Source organism: Triplophysa dalaica, chromosome 9 (genome assembly GCF_015846415.1).
Source record: "Triplophysa dalaica isolate WHDGS20190420 chromosome 9, ASM1584641v1, whole genome shotgun sequence".
NCBI classification, from domain to species: Eukaryota; Metazoa; Chordata; class Actinopteri; order Cypriniformes; family Nemacheilidae; genus Triplophysa; species Triplophysa dalaica.
In genome coordinates this window covers 1,022,040-1,044,401 of record NC_079550.1, presented here as the reverse complement: position 1 = coordinate 1,044,401, position 22,362 = coordinate 1,022,040, and the positions used below count along the sequence as shown (strand labels likewise).

The window sequence follows — 22,362 nt, the reverse complement described above, 5'->3', positions numbered from 1 at the left end:
CTGACATGAGGCCTGGTTGCTCATCAGGTAACCCGGGTTCGATTACCGTCTCGTGTTTGTTTGCCGGACCCACCCCCGTCTCTCTATACCCCTTCACTAATAAAGTAAATATTGGAGATAATCCTACCTCTGCTTGATCTGTTTTTCATTCTTGTCTCCTATATTTACTCTAGAGCAGTTCACTAAAAAAACAGTGTTACTACTAAAAAAAGAGTAACATTTGTTATCCTGATGGCATACATACATCTGGGTGACATCTACTTATTGTGTGCATTTACATCTGCAAGATATATTTTTGTTAATTGTTCGCTCATCTGCAATATGTCTCTAAGACGTCTGCTGTCAGATGTCATAAAGACAAGATGTTTATGATTCAGAATGTATGTGAAACTCTTTTCTAAGTCTCCCAGACTTTGGTACACAAATGTTGACAGGTATGAGAATGACCCATGCGGCAGATGACGTCACAGAGCACCGTACTTCAGATACAGCCTGCATTAGAGCTGCACATCGCATAGTATTATATACGGGAGCTTTGTATGAGTTTGCCTTATTTCTACTCCATAACTTAACGCACGTGCGTGCTCGCAATACACATGTGAGTGCGAGAGTAAACATGAGAAGTGGGTGGTGTCTCACTGCTCGAGCAGCTTTTGGATCATACCGTCATAGCCACACTGACTGACTCTAGTCTGCAGCATTACACCTGAGGTAAGTACCTGTCCTCTCAGCACACATACACTGCACATCACTCACACTCTTCTCATCTGATCTTCTGCACGTGAGAAATGACTCTAAACATCATTACAGCTCAAAATGACATGATGTGATAAAAACAACACTGCTGCTGCTGTTACTAGAAATAGAAAGAGAATAGTTACATTGATAAACATGTTTGGAAGAACAAGGTGTAATATCTAAGTTTGTTTTAGTTTCACGTGTTTAGTTGGATGTTTCCTGTACACATTTCTGTAGTGTACATCATCATACAACAAAAGGATCTAGTTAATGATGTTGAAAGTTTCTACAGTTGCTTAGAAAGAACACCACAGTGATGTACTATTGTTCTCACGCTGTCTGTTATCAGTCTTGTTTACGCTTGAGGTTGTCTTGGCATTAGACTACACATAACATGGTACAGTATTCCATATTGTTGTAGGGACACTGAAATCTAGCCAGGTAACTTAAAAAAATATGTGTTTTATGTCATCTTGAATCATTTATGATGGAAGTTCACTTTTATTTAACAGACCAATATCAGTTACATCAGTGTCACATATTCTACACGGCGTGTTAAATACTAATTATTTTCTACAGGTTGTTTTCACACACCATATATTAGCTTTCACTTAAAAAGGCTAACGGTTAAATGCTGATTTAAATTCATATTCATATTTATGCAATTGGCCACATTGAAAATCCAAAGAAGCAGAACAATTACAGCTTTTTCACAGTTTTTTTATGTGTATGAGAATGTAAATATTGACCTCGTTGACATTAGAGAAAGAGAGAGAGCGAGAGACAGAGAGACCTCAAGCATGTTCCTGCTGTGTTTTGCAACTGGATGAATGTGGGGCTGTAGACACCCCGCGAGCCGCTTCACCTTTATTGCCCCTTCAGGTTCACAATAATATTAATATGCACATTATTTATAACCCACTGGGGCTTTCTTCATTACAGATATCACACGCTCACTGCTCTTCCCCTCAATCATTTATCCAGGCAATATTGTTCGGCCTAAAATAAAAAGAATGAAAGGGAAAAAATCTTTTCAAGCCATTTTTAACATAATAAATGTTTGATCATTTTATGATCCTTTCCGTCGTTTTTTAATTGAATAATCAAACGGTCATCAATGAAAAGCATCGTTTTGTGTTTATTTCTATTGAAGATTATTTCTTTTAGAAGTTTTGTTTGTCTCACTCCTCAAACCCGGAATCAAAAAATAAAACCAAGATTCATTTGATCCGCATTTCTCCCCAGGGCACAGCCCAGAGAACAAACACTGAATTGTACCAGCCACCGAATGCTATTGACTTCATGTCATTCATGCCTTGAATTGACATTTTCATCTTTTGAAATGTGTGATAAAGAGACAAACCCATCACCATTATTATTCATCATTCATTTATCTCCCGTGTGCGTGTCTGTGCATTGTGTCTCACTCTTTAAGGGCACACCTGACCCGTTGTCTTTCATGTCGGCAGCTCACAGCAGGACGGCGTTGCCCGGCGAGTCAATATGAAGACCATGAGGGAGTATGTGAGCTGGCTTTACTATCAGTACCTGCTCATCACTGGCATCTACGTGCTGGAGCCGTGGGAGAAGTCCATCTTCAACATCGTCCTGTTTACCATGGTGGCCATGGTGGTTTACACTTCTTACGTGTTTGTGCCCATTCACATGCGCCTGGCGCTGGAGTTCTTCTTGGGTCTTGCGCGAGGCCATCCGAGAGCACTGTGGCTCTCATGAGCTGAGCGTGGATACAGCTCCTTTAGTTTAACACTCACAAACCAGCCAGATGACAAGAGACATGGAAACACTTTTTGAGTTTTGGACGGGTTCCTTCCCCGGTGGGTGATATCAGCGGTCATCAGTGCACTCCTCAACATCTTGACCCTGATATTTGTCAGCGATATAATTTGTTTTGACTATTTGCCCCGATGCAAATGAAGAGGTGTTACATTTTATTTTTCATTTTTTATGACTGATGCTGGTTTGTGTGTTTTATCATTTTTATAATCACCTATACAGCAGACGTGTTTCTTTTGTTAAACTCCGTCACACCACAGGTTTTGAAATGTTTGCCTGATTTGATGTGATTGTTCTGTACCCAGGTGTGGTGTGGTCACACACAACACAAGATTAAAGGCCACACAATACAATGGGCCTCATTCATGAAACATTACGTACCTGTAAAATATCTTGTTGTTAATTCTCTCATTTGCTTACTCCAGCTTTAATCCTCATAGTAGCATGGCCTAGTTAACTAACAGCACTGTTTAGCGTGTTGACAAAATGTTTATATGCTCTCCTACTTGTAAGTCGCTTCGGATAAAAGCGTCTGCCAAATGAATAAATGTAAATCTAGGAATGCTGGTTCTTTGGTTTGGCAACATTATTTTGCATAGATGCATACGATACTAATAGGCTATATGCCTTAGAAAATATTCAGTTAATCTATGTCCACAAAGGCCTTTTTAACCAGCTGAAATATTAATGGTGTTCTTCTAAAAACGACCAGCTGGTGGCACTTGAGAACGCTTTGGATGCACTGCGCATCATTACCGAGATGCGTTGGTTGCTGTGATTTGAAATATCAGCAACAGTTAGCCTACTTGTTATTTGTCATGATCCTGCCTTTTATAGTCATAGTTTTCGAGTCTTGTGGCAGAATCATGACAGACCCACGTGTCTAGTGTGAGAAGGACATGGCATTGTTTGTATGAGACATGTCATACCCTTTCTCGTGTCTCGTAATGATTTCATGCCCCGCACCTGTTCCCTCTTGATTTGCTGTGCTCGTTCGTTTTGAGTGTTTGCATGTTCACTCGTCTGCCAAGTTGTTCATGGCTGTATCTAACTGGATAACCATGCCCCTTGGATTTTATATTGTTTATCTAGTCATGTCTGTTGTAGTTGTAGTATTTTAGTATCCTGTCACTTTTGTTTTTGCCCCCTTGTGGGAAGTCTTTGTTTTGGAGTTGATTTTGTCTAAGTTTGATTTCCCCATTTTAGGAGTTTTATTTTATGTTCATTACATTTTCATTTTCCCTTCATCGCCACCTGCGCTTGGGTTCTTCCCCACCAGATCGTGACAGTTATTAGCATCTTCTTTTCAAGAATATTACTGAATATGATAATGCAGTAACCATTAATATTAACTTCTCCATAGAGTGTTTTCACGTCATCAATCCGGAAGTCTGCCATGTTGGTGGCACTAAACCTAAACAATGCTATTGAACCAAATAGAAATCAAACATTTTGCAAGCGAAAAAAGGATCCTTTTTTAGAAATAACTGAAAATAAAGCTTTTTTAAGAATCGCTATAACCATGTTCTGTAACATCACATGCAGTATAATTAATTATTTTCTACTTTGAACTTCACGCACGAGTCAGCAGTATTTACTGTATGTAGTTTAAATCTATTCTACATGGATATAGACACACACACATTCATTGGTACAGAATCACTGTACCCCAGTTAAAAGGCACGCTGTTTTATTAAGTAGAGGTAAATTACTTAAAAGGGACCAGACTTGTCAGCGTGTGTATGGTGGGATGAAATTATGATTTTTTTAAATAAAAAACTGCCAAAAGTTTTCTATGAGGATCAGGTTCAGGGGTAGGGCTTGATTGGTGAACAAAATGAGTAGTTTACTACGTCAGGATTAGAAATAAATGGAAATCGGTTTGTCAGTCCTTATACAGTATGTATGTGAGGTGACAGTATACGGCTATAGTGATTATACCGGATGTGATCGACTTGCATTAAAGAGTTTTATTTTAACAGTTATTTCCATATAAAATATTTTTTTCACAAGCAAAATGTGCAAATTCCTTCGGAATCAATAGCATTGTTTAAGTTAAATGCCTCCAATATGTCTGACTTACGAATTTATGATGCATAGTAAATGCACTATTGTTGTGTGTGATGGCTGGTCAAAGTAGTATTTTCCGACTCTTCTCCACTGTGACAGGACGACTGTGTATAAAAGGACAGTGATGAGCTGTAAAATTAAAGTAAAATTGATGAAATACAGGGCATTGTGACACATATTGCATCAATATGCAGTGTCATAAGTTTCACTAAAAGAATACAAAATGTTATGTGCAGTTTACGCACCATTTACACTGTTATGGAGCTGGTGAGCATTTCTTAAGTCCCAACCAACAGTTTGAAAATACGAAGATTTTCACGAAAAAATTACGATAGAATGATTTGATTAAGGGGGGCACGGTGGCTTAGTGGTTAGCACGTTCGCCTCACACCTCCAAGGTTGGGGGTTAGATTCCCGCTTCCGACTTGTGTGTGTGGAGTTTGCATGTTCTCCCCGTGCCTCGGGGGTTTCCTCCGGGTACTCCGGTTTCCTCCCCTGGTCCAAAGACATGCATGGTAGGTTGATTGGCATCTCTGGAAAAATTGTCCGTAGGGTGTGAGTGTGTGAGTGCGTGAGTGAATGAGTGAGTGTGTGTGCCCTGCGATGGGTTGGCACTCCATCCAGGGTGTATCCTGCCTTGATGCCCGATGACTCCTGAGATAGGCGCAGGCTCCCCGTGACCCGAGGTAGTTCGGATAAGCGGTAGAAAATGGATGGATGGATGATTTGATTAACAATTTCCACACAAAAAATATGGCTCGTGTTTCATGAATGAGCCCCATTGACACAAATCCCCGTCACTGGCATTTTTGAAATATTACAAGTTAAGTTTGATTCACACTGCATCAAGAATGTAGATGTCTGTGAAACCAGGTCTATAACACCACATAATAAACACTTTTCCTGCGGATTTCTTGTATTTCTACATCCTATGCCTGACGGATGGATCACTTGCTCTGTCCTGATCTCACACAAGATCTTATTTCTTGTGTACTTTTAGCAGCTTGTGTCACTGTGATATCAGGACTTGTCAGATATTGTGTCCGAGTGGCATCCGTTTTTAAGTGTATTTTTTGGAAAAAAAACTATTTTCAGTACATTTCTGTGCTTTAATACAACACTAGTGTACGTTTAGAGAAGGTGAGCTATTGTTTTGAACAGAATATGTGTACATTTGAAACTCCAAAGTAGGGAAGCAACCAGACTGGTTTGCCAAGTGCTCATTTAGGTGTCCTCAGGGCGGGTCTGATGCAGTTGCAACAATCCGGTTTTCCCACCTCGATTTCTTAATACTTCAGCAAACCCGTCATTCTTTCTTACTTTTTTGCGACACAATTTCATTGGTTTCAATCAGCAGATATAACTCGTGAAAATGTCCAGAAAGCATTCAACCTTAACAATAAGGTTGTATTTGTTTACACTCAATAAACAATATGTCTTCAAGTTCAAGTGAACATTTACTTACACATTTATAAAATCCTAATCCTAATGAAGTAGTCTGAACAACTGTATTGTCATTATACAACATAAAAAAAAAAAAATGGCAAAAAGCTATGATGTCAGCTAATGTTAAAATTCAAACTACAACATTTATTTAAATAAATAACATTTATTAACAGCATACATTACAATTTATGTTTTTGGGCTTTGGGCTAATAATAAATATGGGTTCTGTATTAAATGAATGTATTATAGGATATCTGACACTCAACGGAGATTGTGAAATGCTTTGTGATCATCAGTACAGGTGTGCTGGATTGCTTGCCCATTTACCACATGAATGGATGACGTGTGTCTATATGTAGATGTTTATCAGTGCATTTCATACCAAATCAATGTATAGTAAAGATGAAAGTGAAAGTGACCTATTTGTCAGATATGGTGACCCATACCCGAAATGTGATCTCTGCTTTTAACCCATCCAGTAATTATATTAAACACACGCACAGCAAGTGGTGAACACATACACCTGAGCAGTGGGTAGATATCACTGCAGCGCCCGGGGAGCAGGTAGGGGTAAGGTGCCATGGTCAAGGGCACCTCTGTCGTTACGCGCCGGAAATCTTCTGGTCACGACTCCGACTCTCTAACCATAAGGCCACTACTGCCCCACGACAGTGTCTTCTCTTTCACCTGTGAAACTCTACGCCTGTGACTGCTTCTTCTTCAAGATGTTGCAATGAAAACACTTTGACATTTGCTCTCAGACCCACATACTGTAAGCATCACTGTACAGCCACACCATAAATGGCAAAGCAAAGCCATCCTGAGAGTCACAACCCCCATGAAACGATGTCAAACAAAACTTTAACCCATACACTTTCCACCTTTCCAACTCTCGTGATCTCAGTCAACTTTAAACGTTATGTGTTGACTGTCACAGAAACGCCAGATCTTCTATTGCTGCTGAAGAACTACCAGCAGCTTTTAATAAATAACACAGTTTGTCGGGCCAGAAGCCCTTGTGACACTGATGTTTCATACTGCCCTTTCCTCTCAAGGAAATTCACATTAAGGAAATTCACACGGGCGTTCCAGAATATGGTTTTCTGTTTGAATGTTGACTCAAGGTAAACGGTGGAAGGAATGTGTTTCAAGAGTAAAACCAGGAGAGGGTGTGTAGCGCTTACACAATAGAGTTGGGAACAGTAGGCCATCACCTACATTCGCTCATGTCACTGGATCTGTTCTTGGTTTGATAGAGACTGTTGTCCAAGCATCATCCAGCGAGTAAAACATAAACCCTCCAGACGGTCCGATCAAGCACCAGTCAAACTCTTAGCATAAATCATCTGCTTTACTGCCCTCATCTCATCCCCGTTACTTTCTGTCACTCTAAACTAAGTAAACTAAAATATGCTTAATTATCCAAATTTAACAAAATGTTATGAATTTAAAGGCGCACGGGAGAGAAGGGGTCGGACAAACTCCTGTGGACACTTCTGGTTTCTTCTAGAGGAGGAATTACGTTTCTTAAACATGATGCCTTCATTCAGTTTAGGAACGAATTCACCAGAAGAGTGTCTGTGTGTGTGTGTTTTAGTGCGTGCCTGTCTGTGTGTGTGTTTGAGTGCGTGCATGTCTGTGTGTGTGTGTGTTTGAGTGCGTGCCTGTCTGTGTGTGTGTGTTTGAGTGCGTGCCTGTCTGCGTGTGTGTGTGTTTGAGTGCGTGCCTGTCTGTGTGTGTGTTTGAGTGCGTGCCTGTCTGTGTGTGTGTGTGTTTGAGTGCGTGCCTGTCTGTGTGTGTGTTTGAGTGCTAGCATGTCTGTGTGTGTGTTTGAGTGCGTGCCTGTCTGTGTGTGTGTTTGAGTGCGTGCCTGTCTGTGTGTGTGTTTGAGTGCGAGCCTGTCTGTGTGTGTGTTTGAGTGCGTGCCTGTCTGTGTGTGTGTGTTTGAGTGCGTGCCTGTCTGTGTCTGTGTGAGTGTTTGAGTGCGTCTGTGTGTGTGTTTGATTGCGTGCCTGTCTGTGTGTGTGTTTGAGTGCATGCCCGTCTGTGTGTGTGTTTGATTGCGTGCCTGTCTGTGTGTGTGTTTGAGTGCATGCCCGTCTGTGTGTGTGTGTATGTTTGAGTGCGTGCCCGTCTGTCTATGTGTGTCTTTGCATGTACCTGGTAAACCTGATGGTATGGGGACAAAATGCCTGGACGTTTTTGGTCCCCATGAAGAAACAAGCTTACGTATCACACAGAATTAACTTTATTTGAGAATCTAAAAGAGCAGAAAGTATTCTGTTATATTTAGGTTTAGGGGTAGGGAATGTGATATACAGTTTGTACGGTATAAAAACTATTGCGTCTATGGAATGTCCCCATAAAAATCCAACAGGTGTGTGTGTGTGTGTATAGCTCTCAGTCAAAACAATAGATTTATTTTATAAACAGTTTAAATCTGATTGAGATGATGATGCTGCACAGCCTCTCACATGGCTGCCTGTAACTATATGAATATGCTTGAATATTATAAACAGTACATCAATGGCCTCATTTATAAAATGTTATGTAGAAACCGTCCTTGTTTTGATGTTACATTCTTTCTCAAAGTTCGTATGTGTGATTAAATAGACATCAATAAAAGGTGGAGATCTCAAACTATGATTCTATTAATGTCATGATATATGAAAGAGCAAATGTCAATGTTCAAATCCTTAACAAGCGGCAGGAATGACTAATATTTCCAAACACCTGCAGCACTCAGACAAGTGAGTGCGTCAGCTCAGACCCTAATGTGGTGCACAGCACTTAACCGCGTCAAAGACCGTTTTTATAAATTCTCTTTGATTTTTACCATCAAATCTTTGCTTACACACACTTTATACTGTAAATGAGTCCTCAAGTGTGCTGTAAAAACTGTTTACACGTTTGAGTGAACATAATGTATGCATTTTCTGCTGGAAAGAGACACGTAAAGGTTTGCTATGAATTGCACCAGCTGACATTGTATCATTTATAAATTTACATTTCAGAGCACTTTTCATCCAAATAAACTGTTGAAACAAATATCCTTCTGTTTTGGCCTCTCCACAAGGCACATAGTGCTTTAGTTTTTGGGAAAAATATGAATCACGAGATTCGTTTTTATGCAGAAATGCCTACCGCATCATCATGACAGTTCATGCTCATTTCAGAAAACTTTTAGACGTGATGGCACCTCTTTCGTAGTTCAGAGCAACAACATAAACAACATCGTGGCCCAAAACGTAACTTCCGGTATACATCAGTAACCGACTCCAATAAATGTAAGAGCTGTTCAAACTAAAAACAACTTGCACTGATATATCTCTACATACATCAGTGCCTTTGTGTTGTCTCAAAACGCATACAATTGATGTTTTAGAAGGTGTGTTTGTTATAACTACTTGCATTTAAAGCCTAGTCCTGGATTAACATAATCCCTGTCCTGGAAACCACCCCTAGAATAGACAGGTACACCAACAGAACCACTAAACCAAACAAAGGACACAGGGAAATGAGAGCGAATACATACAGTGAAGATGAAGATGGTAATGACTAGTGATGAAATGGATCACGGATCACAAATAGTTTAGTCTAGAAAGCTAAATTTACTCTTCATGACAACTGTGAGGAGGGTCAATTTTTTTATAACTCACCCGTTTAACATATATTAAGCCTTAAAATTCTTCAATTTAGGTGCGTGGCCACTAGAGTGACAAGTGGTTTCAGCAAACCAGGTTGATGAGCATTCACATTAGCTGATCCAGACGGGAATGTGACAGTACCCCCCCCTTCCAGGAGGAGTTGGTGGACGTCCTGGTGGTGGACATGGACACAGCGAACAGGATAGGAACCCTGTAGGATGGTACTGCAAGAGACAGGTGGCCTGAAATTTTATCCAACCCGTCGGATTGTCCTACTAAGCATACACACATCAATATTACTTCATGTTTTTGCACTGTAAATCATCCTACCTGATAGATCTGGATAGAAACATACACTTTTTCTTGTTTTATTATTCTATTTCATTTATTACAATATTCATCTATTATATGTATTCATTCATTCATTTTATTATTCACTTCTAATCGTGTTATTTGTTCCTTACTTTCCTGTTGTTTAACCTTGTTGGGAGTTGTATTGTGTATCATGCTGATATGAGTATCCATTGGTCTCCATCTCAAGGTTCATTATAATGTCATGAGAGAATGTTTTGATACTGTAATCTTGAATGGTTAAAAACACATATTGAATCTGTTTCTAGTCAGACTGCAAGCTGACACCATATGTGCAAACTATGAATTTGTCCATGACAGGGCGGACATCTTTTAACGTAGAATAAAACTAAATCGTCATCATCAATACACCTGCTGATACCAGTATTGGCAAAAAAGTTCATATAATCCGCTCGTGTGAAGCATCTTCAGTTATTTTATGTGTTAAAACTGTTGGATTATATGATATTTAATATTATGATACCTGGTGACAGGGCGGACAATTTTTGGGAAAAGTTAGTATTTAGTGAACAGGAGGTGTACCTGCAGTTAGCAAAATGTTTGTACTGTTGAAGCTGACTGTGCACATTTTGATTACTGAAAAGTTTTATATTAATGAATCTATCACTATGACAGGGAGGACATGTTAAGCTTGACAACATCCAACTAAAGACACAATATGATGAAAAATTGGGAAATATAAGTGTAGATACACACTGTGTGTCCAGCAGATGTTTTAAGGCAAAATGGGGAAGGGACGTCAACTAGTACATCAGTTGGTTTCTTAAAGGTGCATTCATCCCATAACGACAGGGTGGACACATTTCAGGGACACATGCAAAATACTTAACATTTAAAATATATATATATATATATATATATATATATATATATTTCATGATCATTTTATTTGAAATGACCTGAGGACAATAAGAACATTTAAATAATATTTTCAACATGTATTTTATTCATTTATTACACTCAATGAAGTTAGCTTAGCATTGTGTGGGACATCACAAACAACAAATCTAAGAAAATGTTATAAAATGATTAAAAAACATTTTAAGGTTTTTCTAATTGAAAATGTATGTGTGCAAGTACATTTATAATAACCCCTTAAAATGTCATTATTTGGCATTATGTTCATGATGGCTCAGTGATTCTGATGAGGGCTCCAAATTTAAAGTTATATTGAGCCGTTAAAAGGATTTAAGATGAAATAAGAACGCTGTACCCCTTTCCTTGCTGTGGTTAAGCTTCAGCACTCAGGACATTCTGGATGATATTCTGATTTCGTCTTCAAAATTAAATTTTGTTGAGGACCTCATTTAAGTTAGGACTTTTTTGAAATACACCTCCAACATAGTAATACCAACTACGCTACACAGTTCTGTTTATGGATACTTCAAATGCAACACTGAAAAACTAGGGGTGCTCCGATCAGGGTTTTTTTAGCCGATCACCGATCCTCGATCACTGAAAGCTGTATTGGCCGATACCGATCACCGATTATAGGAACTATTTGAAGCTTTCTGAGTACCAAAAGAGAAAGTGTCATGAATTAACTAATGAATATTAGTAAGTAACATATTTGGTAACACTTTCCTTGAAGCATTTATGTATAATGGATTATAAAGAGTTATTAAAGGGTAAAATGCATTATTAATATTCATAGTGTGTGTTGTAATGCATTATATGTAGTTGTAAATAATTATAACCAATTTAAAATGTGTCGTGTTATAATGAATTAACTGTAATAACAATTATCTATTAGACATTACAATGCATTAAAATGTGCATTACACTGCTTGAAAACTACTTTTATAATGCATTAAACATACATGCTTCAAGGAAAGTGTTACCACATATTTTCATAAAACATAGCAGCATGTGACATGAGTCCCAGAAACCCTTTGTCTTCCACAGTATAAAGTGGCCATGATCAAAGCAAATTTATTACATTATTTTATCTGATAATCTGATATTTCTTTATGCTTCTTACTGTCCTTGCAGTAGGGTTGATGCTTTAAAAAATGTCTCTGTTACTGACAGCTGAGGAGAGGTTGCGCTAGACTTAGACTTTTCATTTATTTTCAATGTTTCTGTTGTCGGACATAAAATAATAATCTAATTACAAGCAAATGTTTATGTTCTTATGTCCATTCAATAACAATGACAGGTGCCTGTAAAAGGTGTTTTGTACTCACAAGAAAGCTGTGGTTTGGTCATATGTGACCCTGGATCACGAAACCAGTCTTAAGGAGCACGGGAATATTTTTAGTTAGTCGAAAATACATTGTATGGGTCAAAATGATCGAATTTTCTCATGTTCCATTAAGATATTTTGTAAATTCAATATATTAAATATATCACAACTTTATTTTTGTGAGTGGATGGCCATTAACAGGGCCTTTTATTAACAACTTCAAAGGCAATTTTCTCAATATTTTGAATATTTTGCACCCTAAGATTCCAGAGTTGTAAACGGGTATATCTCCGCCAGATATGATCATATCATGACAATGATCATGACAAATGTACCAATAAGACCTCTTTTGTTGTTCGGTTTCACATATATGTGCTGCTTCACTGAACAGAGAAAACGCAGTTAGAGATATTTTTCCACTCACTGAAAGCTATTATTGATACAAAAAGACGCTATTTTATGAAGTAAAAACTCTGTAAAGACGGCACCACAGCGCGCCTGTGTGTATGCGGGGAGTGATGGATGCATCTCGAGTCTCTGTTGACCACATGCGCGTTTAGCAAAACTGAATAGACATTTGAGAGTAAGATCATGAATAGAAACACACGTCCCTTCGCGATAGTCTACCTCCTTCCGCTCACAATCACGTTCTTCACGATCACGTTCTAATGACACGAAATGATAAAAAGGGGAATTACAAATCGCCTTTATTGTAGTCCGTCAAAATGACGTTTGCCTTCAGATATTTTTATCACTGGTAGAACAAATGAATCTTCGGTTGACGCGATCTCTGCAGCCGAGTGGCGCTCGAGCTGCTGAACTGCCCGCTCACTTTGCGCGAGGCTAACTTTGAAAACTACTCGCACTCCTTTACGTGACTAACCCTCAAACGTCTAAAGAGGTTGTTGGTGTAAAAATGTTTTGGGTGCTTCTCGCATCGTGGAATTCACATAGTACACACGTATCAGATTGATAATGCATTGTCTATTTCACACACCTTGTATAATTGCCAGACCGGTGAAGCCATTTTCATATCGCGTAAAATAAATGTCTCGTCAATTTTGCGTCATCTGATCGGCTTTTCTGTATCGGCCTTTTTAGAGACCGCCGATCATACTTCCCAAAGTTATTATCGGCCGATTATGATCGGCCACCGATCAATCGGAGCACCTCTATGAAAAACCTTTACATTTGCCATCTTATTTGCATTAAATTCATCACAATCATCTTTAAAACCCCTTTTCTCTGTGTGTCTTGTTGGGTTTTAATGGACTTTTATATTTTACGGTATTTCCTGTTTGCTTTGTAGGTTGCCATGTTTAATTGTCTCAGCTGATTCTTTTGTCTGTCATTGATTTTGAATTTAATTTTTTTTTCCTGTTCATGTTGTTATCTTTGTTAGCTCCAGCAGGGCTCTAGAGTGTGACCAATTTGGTCGCAAATGCGACCTTATTTTTCAATGGTGCGACTAAGAATAATCAGGTCGCACCGGCGCGACCAGCCATTCGAGGGAGAAAAAAAGTCTCCGCAACTCTTAAGTCTCCCTGTGATTCAACAACAGACACGCCTAGGGCCCATATCGTGGTCTAAACCAATCAGAGATAGAGAAGGGCGGACCCCCCTTTGATTGGCCGTGGTCCAGATATTCCTTCACGTGTGAGTAGCAGAGGTCACGTTAACCATTGACGGAAAAATCTAAAGGGTGTCTGTCATTTTGGAGGATTACAATGAGGGCAATTTGTAAATCCCCGTTTCCCTTCAACTTGATATGCTCGCGAAGCGACCTGCTTGTTTTCACCTGTCATTGTTACCGACTGTGATGCAATCTTGGAAAACCCGTCGGATGTCGCGCGGGGACGCAGGCAAGACAAAAGTAAACAACATAACATGAAGAATGAAGGAGTATCAATGCACATTTCCCGCCCGTCCTGTGTTAACTATGGCATGCAAAGTTTTTTTTATACAATGTTTTCGTGAGATGACAGAGCTCCCCATCTGCAGCACCGAGAGTTATCCCCGGTCCGCTGCTCACGCGAGCCGGACCGCTATCGCAAAACACACAAGGGATGATCAAAAGTCAAGACACTATGCACATGATAAACAATGTAAAACTTGATTCACTGCTTATTAGTTGTTGTCCGTAATTTTTGTTAGTTTTCTTGTGAAGTGATAATGGCAGAGCTCTCGTTCTTTAAATGTGCGCTGCACCATTTTCCATTCTTTCGTTTTATTCAAACGGTTTTATACAGTATTTTTAAGATTTTAACACTAGGAAATGTTTTTTTATTAAATTGTTATAAGTGTAAGTCTCTTACCACTGTAAAGTGATTTACTTGTGATACTGGACTGTTGTGCTTTTATTTTCATCACTTAACTTTAAACACGTTTTCTTCAAATTTCGTTCCTGAACATCATAGCGCTTCAGACGACCGCAGCCATAATGTTTTTTACATACACAAGGTATGAGCAAAATAAAAACTGATTTTGAAAGGGCTTAAATATGGTATTAGAAATTGTAATAGCCTATATAAATTTGCTCCATGTGTTGGGTTTTCCCAGATTAAATCACATTTGAACAAACATTAAAAGATTAAATATATAAATGAATATAATCAACAACGGCTTTATTGGGCATTCGGTTGTATTAAAAAACAACAAGTTCCGAGACGCAAGTACAGCGTGATGACGTCACGAACATACTTATTACCACATAACGCCATCTTGCACCATAGTGACTGGTAATAATAGATTATGAGGATTTTTTACCAGCCTGTCAGTCAAAATGACGCACAATAAAGAAGTAAAGCCACGTTGTAAGTTAATCAATTACAAGAAAATTTTGCCTATATGGACATTTAAACCAGTTAGATGCGTTAAATTCGATATTGTCGAAAATTTTGGTGCACCTAACTTTAGTGCTGGTGCACCTAAGAAAAAAAGTTAGTCTAGAGCCCTGTCCAGTCGCCTTGTGATCTTTAGGCTTGTGGGTAACACAAATGGATCTGCTGCATTTGGATCAGCTTCCCTGCTGTCTGCCCCTTACGTGACGGAATCCAACCTGACCGGTTTATCTAAACCTCCAAAATATATACCCATAACCAAAGAGATTACACAAGAAACGTTAAATGCAACCCTTATGACAATGATCAAATGTTTTTTAGTCAGTCAAACATTCACAGAAAAACACCGGGGAAGTCTTTTATTGGGTTAGTTGAGGCAATGCCACAATGGCTCCCCAGCTTTTCAAATGACATCTGAACCTCAAAATAACAATCACTGAAAGCGTACCAATCTGCATTCATGCATCTGTCATCATGTCGGCTCCTTCTCCACCGGTGGCGTCGGTCAAACTCAAATCCTCCAACATCTCTGTCAGAGAGATCCTGGGTGCCCCCTCATCATCGGTGTCGCTCTCCACTGGGATCTTTGACGTGTCTGTACAGGGACGATCACATGAGTATCAGATGACAATTACAAGCATCATGTGATAACTACGATCACAATCAAACCCATGAGATGCTTTCAATTATATGGGCAAATGAACTGATTGGTGGGTGAGTTTAAAGCGCTCAGTCATGTTTTCATTATTGGATCATTCAAATGCAAATGTGTCTTTCAGTACTTGTTGCAGGGTTGCTGCACACTTTTGTAAAATCTAATTTAAGACTTATTAAGTCCTGAACAAAGAAATAATTACTATTTTTATACAGCAGAACAAACTGCCTTTACACACGCTTAACATAGGTCAAAAATTTACTCCGAAGAATGAAAGAATCAAAACATATTGTCAAAAGCCTTTTTCTTAATATCCTTATCCAGCTCACTTAGCTTCTGCACTTCTGGTGTCTTTTTTACTTGACCGTTTTTTTTTACTTTACCTCAGTAAATATTAAAGTATACTACAAAGTGTATAAATGAACTATATTAACATATACTACAGTATTATTCTGTAGGATAAGATAGAGCGTGAGCGTTACCATAATATTCTACAACTGTAGTATTTCCTATAGTAGATTGTAGTATATTAAAGTATAATGTTACAACAGTATTTATGTTATGAGTATTGTTAATGTCTAATGTTTTCAATTAAGAAGTTTAAATCAATGTACTACAATAGCAGTATAATTGTATTGTTTATTTATTGTTTTCATTACATAACCCACCCAGCACTAGACGTCATTTGGACGTCTTTTTTTGGTCCGTCGAAATTAGCCCCAAAGATCGACGTATATTTCTAATATTGACATGAAAAGAAAATCACATTGCAGTAGTTTCTTGATAAAAACGTGTGTTGCGACTATTTCTTAAGATATAATTTAACTAGTTCAACAATGTGGCTAAAGAACACAAATATTTATATTATGAGCCGATATGCTTATAATGGAAGCCGTAATATTCAATTTAAAATATCCATAAAAATAACGTTGTGGCTGCTAATTCATTTTTATAAAGTGTTTTCGCCGCTTCTTCATCATGCACAAACCTTTCAGACGTTTCTTAAGATTGGTCGATTTGTTGTTAATAGTTGCTCATAATGTTGCATTCGTGAGAGTTTCCCTTATTTATCACGCAACCGTTCTCCGCAATTTACAGAGTGCATTAGTTTTTTCCGGTTTTTGCTATACAAAATTACAGCTTTTACAGCGCCAAAGACAAGCATTAATGTTGACATGAATCATCATTGTCAATCAATATTGACAAAGTCGTTGACCAAAGCACAAAAATGATCTTTTCTCATCCCAAAGCAAACTCCTGAATCTTCAGTTGCTGAACATTAATGGAACTTTACAATAAACTGGGTTCTATGTTTAGATGAAACTACAAAATTAGCTTCTTTGAGGCAAATTCAGAATAGTTGATCCAAAAATGATGATTCTGTCATAATTTACTAATTGTCCCAAACCTGTGTTAATGTCTTTGTTCTGTTTAACACAAAGGAAGATATTTTTAATAAGGTTTGTGACATGGCCACGATTGCAGTGGATTTGAGAAAATTAAAACTTGATCTTAAAGTTCATTTCAAATTTCAAAACCAATGCTTTCATTCTGCAACAAGTAAATTTTTATGCCATTGAAGAAAAAGATCATTGGATGAGAAGGTTCTTCACTTCACATCTCATTGAAAAAAAGGGAAACAGGTAAGATTTTTAATCTCATATTTAATTTGTATACTTTTTAGTAATTATACAATTTGTATTAAATGTATTACTACTTAATATAATCTTAAAAACATAAGTGTACTCAGCCAATCTAAAATCTTGTCTAGGGCACAAATACAGACTGGGCCGGCCCTGTTTTAAGACACTACGAATATGAAATATACATTTTTATTTAGTTAGCACTTAGTTACAGGTGGTAATTAAATACATTTTAAATATGCCTACATGAATAGTATGTTAAAAGCACATAAATCAATAAACAGGAAGTGTGAACTATAACTTCTCCCGGAGCAGGAAAGCTCCGCTACATCAACTATGACTTCTAGATAGAGCGGAACTGTTACTATAGCAACGATTTCAACTTTAGTATTTAGCTCTCAGAGAGCTAAACTCTTAAGCAGAATTTTTAGAATACAACTTAATTTAGTGTGCGGAAAAGAGCAATTTAAGTATTTTTTTAAAGTGTCCTTTTTAGCAAAGAGCCACACACACCACTATAGTCAGGCTTACGGAGCCGCACTGCAAATTTTTTCTAATCCATCTACTTTTTTTGTCATAAGGTAGTACAACGCAAGGTATGTTTCCATAGATACACATTAAAAATGTCATGTATAAAAAATATATTAAAATAGTACTTCTTGCTTGCTTGCATGCGCGTTCCAACCCCGCGAGACCTGGAATATAAACTGTGGTCTGTGACCCACCGACTCACTTCTGAGTGGACCACACTACAGCCGTTTATCTGAGGTAAAAGCTTTTGACTTAACGGTTTTATTTAAACTCATCCTGAATCATAAGCTTACAACAAAAGAAAATTACATACTATGAGAAAGTAATAATAATCATAGTAATAATCATCGAATAAGGACACAGACAGTCTGAGGAGAGTTTCTTTCACGCTTTCACAGAACAGTTGACGGACTGTCTTTTCCGTTAAATGGCTACTGCAATAACTGCTCACACATGGTTTACTGTCTTTTATGTTCTGTTTACATCTGAACCGTATGATAAAGGCCGCTGTCGTATAATGTAAAATACCTTTTCCGGGTCCAATGTTATTGTACGGAAGGCGCCGTACATTCCTTAACTGTGAATCGAGGTATTTCATTTAGGCTATATGCGAACTGAACCATCTTTACAACAAATTAATTATTCCTTTTGAGTAACAAACTGAGAACAAATGTGTTTTTCTTTGTCATTGCAGATGCAGTCAAAATGTGAAACAGCAAGGCCACCGACCACATCATAGTCAAAGCCATGGGAGACGACACGGCCCCTGGGCGATCTGGCGGTATAGCGGGCACCGTGCAAACTAAAGTGTTCTTATTACATTTTGTTATTCAAATGTTTCGATTATTTGTATGTTATGTAACTGACAATAAATGTTTCGTAGTACTTTTAGTCAGTTGTCTTATTTTGAGAAATATAATATAATATTGAATGCATATAAATGATTTTATGCTTAAAATTAAGTTAAATTCAAGTCTGGAAAAAGACAAAACTTTTTATAGACGTCTTTTTAACAACCCGAAAAAGACGTCTTCTCAAAGACCCGAAAAAGACGTCGTTTCACCTTTCACTTTTCAACCACATTTCGACGTTGTTTGGACGTCTGGCACTGACGTCTTTTCGACGACTATTTGCTGGATGGGAAGATTCAAATCTAATACTTAATAGGATGGGGATGTCGAACTTTAAATATTTACTCGTGATTGTTCCTTTTCCTTGAAGTGTAATGCCATAGTTGCTGCAGTAGATGGCGATAATGAATTTTTTCAGTTTTTGATACAGTGAGAAGAAAAAGACGTCACACAGCAGCGCCGCTCTGACGGCAGAATGTAGCTTTTGGTCGCACTACACCGCCACTTTTCACAACAAAATCTTAATCATAGTTAAGCTACTGAAAATGTAGCGTTGCTACTTTAGCTACCCACCCAAACTCGCCTACTAATGTGGGAAAAAGAAAAGTTTAGTCAGAAGATCAGAGGATCACCTCATCATGAAACGAACATAACAAAAACAAACAACCACCTCGGTTACTTTTCTCTCTGTCTTTTAGAGTACATTTCTTGAAAGACGAGAAAGCAAAATAAAAGGTTAAGCAGTGCAAAAAGCTTATAAGAGCGCGTTCAGTGACAACAAAGCTAAGATATTACAAAGAAAGCATTTGAAACAAAGTTTTAGTGTACACCTGCTTTGTGCTTTTACACTGCTAATGGACAAAACAAACTTTAAACTCAATGGGAATTAAAGCAAAGGCTAACCAATCTCTATATTTCATATCTTGTAAGTTTAATGTGATTTCACAGATTTGGCTCCATTTACCCATCTTTTCTCTTCTGTTAGCACGCACAATAGGAGAAGGTACAAAAACACTGTCATAATGGCAAGACACACTGATTATCACGTGATTGAGTGAATTTACAAAGAATAAAATAAAACATCACCGAATTAAAACAATTTATTTAACTTTATATGAAATATTGTCCTAAAAATTTAAGACCTTCCATAAGTAAAATGAAGACTATTTAAGGCTTTATTTGGCCTTTAATTAAAAAAAATGTTTTAATGCTTTATAACACTAAGGATCCGCGGGAACCCTGTGTTGCCTTGTACAAACATTAATGCATTTGGAGTTTCAACATCTGGAATGACGCTGATTTACTCTTCTGATGTGGATATATCGCTGTTGTTTCAGTCGATACACAACATTTAACAGAAAACCATCTAAAGTGAAAGAATGATGCGGTTCAGGACCAGATAATGTGTGTGGAGAGTAGTGTTGTCAAAAATATCGATATTTCGTTACTGAAAAATCTGAAACGGTTCCAAAACGCATGTCCCATGTATCATTACCAGCTACATGTTCCCGCTCTTTTTCGCAGGTTTTTCCAATTGTGTGTTGACACGCACTGCATGTGACAACAGAGCCCCGCCTCCTCTCACAGACTCAACTTGTTTGCGGTGGTTAAACAGTGTTAATGTAAGAAAAGACGTCCGGTGCAGAGTCTTGGTAACACATCTGTCGCTTGGTGCACGCTCTTGACGTTTCCCATGTTAACAATAGCAGAGCGCTATGTATGTGCACTGATCAATTATTTCATCCACTCGTTTCCTTCTTCCTGGTTAAACATCGTTCTAATACAACTTTGATTTTAAATAGTAAATGCGTTAGTAAATTATACATTAGATTTACAATGAATAAATAATGTTAAAATATACCTTATTTTCTAGTCTTGTTCAATTTAGCTTTAAACATAATGTAAAAAATCTAGGGCCTTATTGTTACGGAAGTTATTTCGCTGTGGTGTTGAAAATGTTATTGCAATTGTAGTGCTTGTTTCCCTGTGTATTACCTGACCGTCATCTGAGGAAGATCTTTACTAAATCTACTGATCACCACCTCATATAAATGTTGTTCTCTTTCTCGTTTCATTGTAAGAGTCTGTTCTATCTAACTCTGCATTATATCAATAAATAAAATCAACTATGGGTACAGACAGCACACTTTAAAACGAAAAACATCCGTGAATCATTTAGAAATGTATTTACAGGCTAGGCGAAGATCCCATTTGAAGTCCTTAGGAGGAAAATACAGGCTTCAAGGTATGAAAGGGTACAAATCTTATTCTAAAGCAAAATTCATTAAAGCGGCCCTGCAACAGTGTTTTATGCATTCTGACTTCTTAACAATGTTAAACGTGCTGTCTTCTCATGCTTAACATGGTCAACTTGTTAAAAAACGAATTGGGTGTATTACGTAGTATTTCTGTGCTCCATACACTCCCCCAGCGATCTTACATGTTTTGGAAAGTTTTTTCCGAACATATAAAACTGTTTTGTAACAACTTTTCTTAGTCTCATATTGGACAATTCTCCCAGAAAAGCACACGGCACGGCCACACGGCAGCATGTAGAGCAGGAGAAGGAGCATGCGCTGACATCACTTTCACTTGTAAGCAGGAGAGAGAGAGAGCATTCGTTTGCGATGTTCAGGTGTTTGTTTTGTTCACTGCATTTGGGTGATGAATGTTATACAAACTGTGGATATAACGCTGGATTTGGATGATATATCCATTTAGCGCTGGCTGATATATGGAGCCGTCCCAGCTCTAAAAGATACCGGACATGAGCCGCATGCGGTAAGTTAAACTGATGTCTGTGTTTTGTTGACAATGGGTGCACATGTGCTTTAGTTCAGTCTACCCCTCCCCCCCCATGCACGCGCCGTATGTTTTTGGAAACAATCGTAAAGCTGTACCTATCCTTTATAAATGCGTATAAAACATTGGTATTATTATACTTAATGTATTAAGTAATGTTAATTAACTAGTTTTTAAAAAACACATTGATATGGTGATGTGAGCCGAACATAAATTTAAACTGATGCATTAAATATATTTAAATAAGTAATGAGCATTCTAACAGTGTGTTCTGTAGCGGTCACTTAACCCTTTGGTGAAGCAGTTTTTAGTTTTAGAAGAATTATTGCAGATCGATATTCGACTAGTCGTGCACACCCCTAACCTACACATCAGACATTTTAAATGAATTATCAATAAACATGTATTTATCTGCAGAATATCCCTTAGAGAACATCCTGTGTTTAAAAATAAAAAACTCCCTGCAACATCCAGGAAACATTTTCTTGGAATATTATTATTTAAGCCCAAACGGTAAGGTTATGTGAAAGTTCTGTGTTTGCTGGGAACTCAGTGAGAACACGTATGCGTGTGTGTTTACCTCTAAAGATGTTGATGTTCTTCCTCAAGACTTCATCTTCCTCCAAGTCTTCCAGGAACTCATGATATTGTCTACAAGAAATGATTGTCCACAAATCATCAAACAGCACAAGAACAACACGATTCCATTCTACTGTTTATTCTCACACAGCAACTGATCTCAGAAAAATCTCTTCAGAAGCGTTTGAACAGCAGTTGCAATCTCTTCA

The 22,362-nt window shown here is 37.9% G+C and overlaps 2 protein-coding genes across 5 annotated transcripts in view; one reads left to right on the top strand and one right to left on the bottom strand.

The window, feature by feature from the left end:
• The first annotated feature begins 671 nt into the window (after positions 1-671).
• sptssb (serine palmitoyltransferase, small subunit B) lies at positions 672-3,467 on the top strand. 2 transcript variants are annotated; one of them, XM_056756200.1, is made up of 2 exons: positions 672-711; positions 2,174-3,467. In XM_056756200.1, exon 2 carries the CDS (start codon positions 2,242-2,244, stop codon positions 2,470-2,472), a length of 231 nt encoding a protein of 76 aa, XP_056612178.1. In that variant the 5' UTR covers positions 672-711; positions 2,174-2,241; the 3' UTR covers positions 2,473-3,467. The 2 variants fall into 2 exon arrangements, with proteins under 2 accessions (XP_056612178.1, XP_056612179.1); XM_056756201.1 differs by having other exon boundaries at positions 694-711; positions 2,208-3,467.
• A 7,523-nt stretch (positions 3,468-10,990) lies between these two features.
• Positions 10,991-22,362, bottom strand: part of nmd3 (NMD3 ribosome export adaptor) — a 52,578-nt gene continuing 41,206 nt past the window's right edge. For 2 of the 3 annotated variants that reach the window (XM_056756191.1, XM_056756189.1), the window contains exons 15-16: positions 22,155-22,225; positions 15,437-15,687 (exon numbers count right to left, since the gene is read on the bottom strand). In XM_056756191.1, the coding sequence (XP_056612169.1) occupies positions 15,551-15,687; positions 22,155-22,225 (208 nt within the window). In that variant the 3' untranslated portion in view covers positions 15,437-15,550. Of the gene's footprint in view, positions 11,579-15,436; positions 15,688-22,154; positions 22,226-22,362 lie in introns of those variants that run through there. The other variant, XM_056756190.1, reaches the window with a different exon arrangement.